The sequence below is a fragment of the Gavialis gangeticus genome, unplaced genomic scaffold (genome assembly GCF_001723915.1).
Source record: "Gavialis gangeticus isolate Ggan-Ray unplaced genomic scaffold, GavGan_comp1, whole genome shotgun sequence".
Taxonomy (NCBI): domain Eukaryota; kingdom Metazoa; phylum Chordata; order Crocodylia; family Gavialidae; genus Gavialis; species Gavialis gangeticus.
In genome coordinates, this window is record NW_017729022.1 from 150,320,687 (window position 1) to 150,327,305 (window position 6,619).

The window sequence follows — 6,619 nt, forward strand, 5'->3', positions numbered from 1 at the left end:
CCTCTCCCACGAAGGGGTTATAGATACAGTTTTGGGGCAGATAGAAGTGCAGCTCCCAGCTGTACTGCAGAAAGTGTTCTGCAAAGTGTTCTGAGTTACGTTACCCCAGATCAAACACAAGTTCACTACTGGTTCCAGGGGGGAGGGGAGTCAAACTGCTGGCTGGGAGCCTGCAGCCAGGTCCCCATAGCAAAGGCCAGGGCTCTCTGCAAGCGTCACTGTTTTCAGAATGGGAGGGGGGGAAAGGCAGTGGAGGGAGCTCATTCTTGGGGCTCCCCAGCCAGTGCTGAAGGGTGGGGGTGAATTGAAAACCCCTCCCCCCAAAAAAACACCAGCCCCACTGGGGGTGCTGAAAAACCCCCCAACTGAACTTCCTCTCCTCCCTTCCCCACTACCATTCTGAAAACAGCAACAGGCAGACATAAGCTACAGAAGAAGCTATATTTTGAAACATCTTCATCTGATACCTCATGCAGTGATTTTCACTCAATAGGCCATTTTTGAAGCTGCCTGCAGCCGTGCACTTTAGTCACAGCTATAAACTGCTTTCTGTGGCAAGATCGGGTGAAAATTGTCACTTCTGTCTGTGCCCTCTGTGCTAAGGAAGTGTACTAAGAAGCATAAAGGGAAGCTTAAAGGCATAGGGGTCAAAATGCAGAAGCCTTTTGAGTGCCCAAAAGGGGCATCTTTACTAAGGCTGAAAACACTACTAAAGCAAGCTGATTCAGTGAAACACCTTGCACAGCAGAAGTCACCAGTCAGTTTGTTAAAAAACAGAACATTAAAAGGTCCTCTATAAACTGACAATTTAGAAAATACATAGCTAGCAATGGAATATTAATACGCTGTTATCTGTGCCTTACTTAAAGGTACGAAAACATTCATACACTACAGCAGGGCTGCCCAACTGGTGGCCTAATGGGCCAAGGGCTTAAGCTGTGTCCCTCCAGGCTCCCACCTGGGTGCCATTTCCCACCATTGCTCCAGGATCCCTCTCCCTCTTTAGGGTGCATCTACACAGTGCTGTGGTGCAGGAAAGGGGGCATGGTATGCAACCCAGAGAAGTCATAGCTTAAAAGTTGAACAGCCCTATATTATGCTGTGCACACCACATGAAACTACTTCTTTGGGCTGCTGATTTCTCTTTTACCTTTTGCCTCTCAATTGAATACACAAGGATTTGGAACCAGCCACAAAGACATCAGTTGACATGTTATGTCTTTATAAACCATCACTCAGTTTTCTGACCAGGAGAGGGTTCTTCTCTCTGCTCCTTATACTCAACTGAGGGCAAGACCTCTCCTCTGAGGAAGAACACTCAGCTATACAACCAAACTTAAAGACTTTCTGAAGCTTATGTTATCCGTGCACTCCAAGATAACCTGTTCTTGAGTAAGCCTGTTAAATCTACAAGGAGTTAATCAAACCATACACACACACTTATTGCTCAAGGACAACAATTTTTAAGAAATCTAACACTGAACTTAAGAGTTACCACCATAGGCTTAAATCATCCTTCAGATCTATTTTTAGGATGAACAACATTAAAATTAGTTCCTGTTGTGCACCAAGTTCAAGCTGAATGAGGATGGAGGGCACAGCTGTGTTCTTACACGTCTCACCTTTTTTATATGCACAGCCCTGACAGTAGTGAGACCCTGGCTGGTGAACAGAACTCTTGCAAATCCGGCATATTGCAAATTTATTCTTTCCATAAGGATCAAATCTATGAAGAAAAAAACATTCATGGCTGTTATTCATTTGTAAAAAAGCCATAAAAGAAAATACTTCCATCTATCGGCTGTTTGCAGGATCATCAAACTTGGTGCCCACTGAAAGGAAATGTAGGGAAATACTGTAGTCTAGGTTCTCAACTTCTATTGTATCAGGATCCATCTGTAAACATTGACGGCCAGTCCCAACCCAGTGTCCCCAACTCTTGACCTGCTGCCCCCCCATCCCCAGTGCGTGAGGCAGGGTAGCCCCTTGCAGACTAGAACTTTGACAGCCTGTAAAGGAAAAGCCAGTTTTCCATGTTTTTCTCCTTTAAAGGAGAATCCACTTTAAAAGTTCATTTGCAACCCTTTCATATATTTCTTGTGGCCTACTTTTGGGTCACAACCCACAGGTTGAGAAATGCTGGTCTAAGGAGACAGACATTTAAATACAGTCATAAAGCCAAGTGAGGTACAGGGAAGCTAATTTCATGCTCTACAGGAAGAGATCCATGCAGTGTGGATACAAGGCTGACCAACTGCAATTTCTTATTTCTAATGTGTTTATCACAGGACTAGCCAATTGCCCATCAAGAAGGATGGAGGCACAGTGGAGCAGGTGAGGAAAGAGCCTCGTGGCCCCCTCCCCCCCCACCTGTCTGGGCCCACTCCCCCCTTCCCTCCTGCTGCTTGGGGTCTGGGCCTGCTCCCCACCCTCTTCACTGCAGCAGCAGGGGGGAGGGGAGAAGTGGGCCCAAGGGTGGGGAGAAGCCCCCCACCACCCATGTCGAGCACAGACCCACTCCTTCCCTCCCCACACTGCTGCCATCACAGCACGCCCACTGCCTGCCCCCCCCCACTGGCAATGGTGATGGAAGCGGAGAAGGGCTGGCTGAGGCCAGTGCCAGTGGCCTCGCTCCCCCATGGTGGCCTGACCCTCCTCCACCCTCTGTGCCACTGCCATCACCTCCAAGGAGCAGGGTGGAGGGGGGACGAGACCAGCTCCGGTGGCCTCACTCCCCTCCCCGCTCCATCACTGGCATCTACAGGGAGCAGGGCAGGGGGTGAGGCACTGGCCTCACCCCCATTCCATCTGCTCCACTGCCGCTGCCTCCAAGGAGTTGGATGCGGGGGGACAAGGTCAGCTGCGGTGGCCTTGCTCCCCACCCCCATTCTGTTTCCTGTGTCCCCACCATTATGGTGGTGCTTCGCTGTACCACCACCTCCTGTACGAACGCTTCTTTGCACTCTGATTGGCTGTTTGTCAGCCAATCAGAGCGCAAATAAAGCATTATAGACAGACAGACAAATAGATTAAAGCTTTCATAATATTAGAATACTTGTATCTCAGCAGCTTCCACTGAATGGTTTAACAGCCTCTGATTTGGCAATCATCACTATTTTCCAAACAGTATACACGACCCCAGAGATTAAGTGATTCTCCCATGATCTCAAATACAGTCTTGACAGAGGCAATAATAGAGACCCAATTTCTGCACTCTTCTCCAAAAAACCCCACACATTAATGTACATTTATGGAAATATATGCAAGTTTCTTAAGGACTTGCAAGAATTACAGAGTTTTGACAATTATGTCCTACCTAAATACAGCAATAAAATGTGAGAGACCATGCAAATATTGCATAGTCTCTGCCCAAATTATTTGCTCTCTTTAACAGATAAATTAAATTGTTTTTTAAAAAAAAATTCAAGCTACTGAACTATTCATGAATCGTGCTCTGGCTGTAGTGCAAACATGGCAACATATTTTCCTTATTTAAGCAAAATTAAGATTGCAAAGCTAACCTTGCCTTCTTTGAAGTCAATGCCTTGTTTTCATTTAGTTTTCGTCCACCACTTTCTAGAAAGGAAAACAACAACAAAGTATTTCTTAATTTCAAAGACAAGAAAGCTTATTTTGTAAATTAAGGACAATATAGGCACATCAGTACATCTCTCCTGATATGAACAAAAGAGAAAAAATTAGTTTGAAAGCAAGGGCCCAGAAATGTTATGCTTCTTATGTCTAAGAGATCAGTCATACTACCTTTCTACAGTATGCACAAAACATAGTTGAAGAAATATATTTTAAGCAATCTGTAAAGTTATCCATGGGGGTATAAAATGTAGTTACTATCTTGATTAACTTAAATTTGACCACCTTGCTTGGAAACTTAGTTCATTAAAACTTAACTTTGCAGGTATATACACTCAAATATTTTACATATTTACAGAAACTTTCATAACAGCATTAATTTGGTCTCTATATTCACATTTTAAGTTCTCATGTCTAGTTACAGTTTGATATAGTTTGTTATAACTTGGCATTTGAGGATAAAATGCATGTCTCATTCTTTTTCTTAGTGGTTTAAAAAATTCAGTGCGAAGCCCAAATCATAAAACAAACTCTAGGTGGCTAGTCTGCTTCACCTACATAACACAACTTCACTGCATAGCTGAAGCTTTAGTTACTTATCTTACGTTATATAGAAGTTGGGGGCACAGCTAGAAGTGGAAGTTCCTAGTAGTTTCCCATCTAAAGTCCTGTACCTGAACTACCAGTACCCCCTCCTTTCATAGGAGTGTAAATATTTTATTACACTTCAGTATCCTATTTTAAAGTTAGTATTTGTTTGGTTAGGTTATGGATTTTTTTTAACTACTAAATACGTGATGGCATGAGGCAACATACAAGCCAAAGGCCTATAAATGGCCAAGTAATAACCAAATGTATGCAAACTTTAACTAGTCAGCTCAAAGAACAGTAAGTTCAAAGCCAAGTCTTAGAATATGCAATTAAAAGCAAAGCTGGCAGGTAGAAACCGAATACTGTATACGTATTAGGACTAAAATGTGAGGCAACAGAAGGACTTTATGTTTTGTTTAAGCAATGAAGTCCATGAAAGTACATACCTTGGCACTAAGAAGTATAAGTTTTCACTCATCTGAATTTAACCTAAAAAACACTCAACAGCTACAGAAGACAATAACTCGTGTGCAAAGTACAGTATAAGCCACTTAACGTGCACATAAATAGCAGGCAACCATTCAAAATCACAAAGTCAGATCTTTATTAAATCCTACCAATTTCAGTACTAAAGGCACTGTATAAGATGAATTAGCTAATAAATTCAGAGGAAATGCCTTGCACTGAGAGGCTTGCACTTCATTAAGTCTCTTTACTTTGCTACTCAGAGCCCTTAGGTCTCTAACGAGAGTCTTCAACCTGACAGGACCAAGCTAGTTTCTGGGTTGCTCTTAGAAGCCTAACAATTGAGCTGCTAGTCAGTTTTGCTGCTAGTTAGTGTCACCAATTCTTATGCAGTTAAACAGAATACATTACAAAGACACCAGGCCAAAAAAGTTCCTAGGCAGGCAAATAATTTATATGATTAGCCAAGAGGCTGACTGACATTTGTTGCAGTGTAAAACTGAGACTGGCACTGTGTTATTCCATTAGGTGAATTATGCACTTCTCCAGTACACACTTATGTCAATACATACAATAAGTATCATTAGTCCACACTGGAACAAATTATGGTTGGAGGGATGCAGTACCGAAAAGTCAGAATTGTGACATTTCCCACAGAAAATGAGAAAGAAGCTGCAGTAGGTTCAAGTGAAGGAAAGGAACGGGCCAGCTGCTTCAAGCTGTCAGAGCTGTAAAATGCTTCACAGAGCCTTTTAATTATCTAACTGCTTCAATGCTTACTGAGCAATGAATGCTAAGATTTCTCTAAGTAAATGCTTGAAAATACTTCAAATAAACAAATAAAGTAAAAAGAGTACCTGTAGTGTTTCTGGCCCCATCCTTCCACGTGTCAGGGGTAATCACAGTACCCAATTTCTTTTCACCTACGGCACAAAAAGACAGAAGAGGAGAAAGCAAGGAGATGCAAGTGAAAATGCCAAAAGGAAAGTTTCTACTAAAGCCACAAGCCCCAAGCAGGGTGCCCCCAAGTACCCTGAGGTGGGAGGGGATAAGCAAATTCAGCTGCAGGCTCAGGCTTGTCCCTGTGGGGGCCCCTCTGCGAAGGGGCGTGCACTGTAACATGGGAGCTCAACCCCCAGCCCAAGATGTCATGCCATTGGGCCCATGGTCTCCCCACAGGTCTGGAAATAGGGCGGTGGGGGGCCGTGGCACTGCTCCTCTATGGCCAAACTCCTAGGCCCGTGGGGAGCCCCAGGCCCTGTGCTGGACTGGGCCACACCACAGTCTGCAGAGCCAGGCAGCACAGTGCCCACCCCCAGGGCTCAATCCTGGCTAGAGAGGCTATGAGGGTGTTGGTGCCAGGCTTCTGGCAGCCCAGTCTCAGTGGGGATGGGGGAAGGCAAACTCCCAAGGCCCAGTCCCAGCCAGAGGGGCTACAAGGAGGCAGGGCCAGGGTCCCAATCCCAGCCAGGGGTGGGGCCAGGCTCCCAGGGGCCAGTTCTGGCCTAGGAGAGATATGAGAGAGTGGGACCAAGCTCCAGGTGCTAGGGTTCCCATATGTCCAGGTTTTCCTGGACACATCCTCTTTTTTGGACCCCTATGCTGCATCTGGGCAGGTTTTTAAAACAACAGCAAATGTCCAGTTTTTCCCTCCTCTCCGAGGCTGGCTGCTCCAAGCTGGGAGCAGCGGGCAAGGTGATTAGCTGTCAGAGGCCACGTGCTCCCCACGCGGGTTTCGACAAGCCAGGTAACCAGAGAGAGCACACAGGCATGCTCGCAATGATGTGGGAGCTGCTTGGGCAGCAGGACAAGGGAGGCAGGGGTCTGCAGGTCAGGAGTGAGAGGCACCAGCAGGGCTGGGGGGCAGAGGCTACAGATCCAGAGTGAGGGACACTGGCAGCACTGAGAGGGGAGGGCACAGGCTGAGGGCTAGAAGTGAGGGGCACTGCCAGGACTGGGAGGGTGTGGGGGG

General features: G+C 45.7%; 1 protein-coding gene across 1 annotated transcript in view; it reads right to left on the minus strand.

The window, feature by feature from the left end:
* The window catches only part of CRIPT (CXXC repeat containing interactor of PDZ3 domain), an 18,792-nt gene that overhangs the window by 11,487 nt on the left and 686 nt on the right, over window positions 1-6,619 (minus strand). Inside the window, exons 2-4 of the mRNA XM_019516327.1 lie at window positions 5,505-5,570; window positions 3,522-3,576; window positions 1,623-1,726 (exon numbers count right to left, since the gene is read on the minus strand). Coding sequence (XP_019371872.1) covers window positions 1,623-1,726; window positions 3,522-3,576; window positions 5,505-5,570 — 225 coding nt within the window. The remainder of the gene's footprint in view (window positions 1-1,622; window positions 1,727-3,521; window positions 3,577-5,504; window positions 5,571-6,619) is intronic.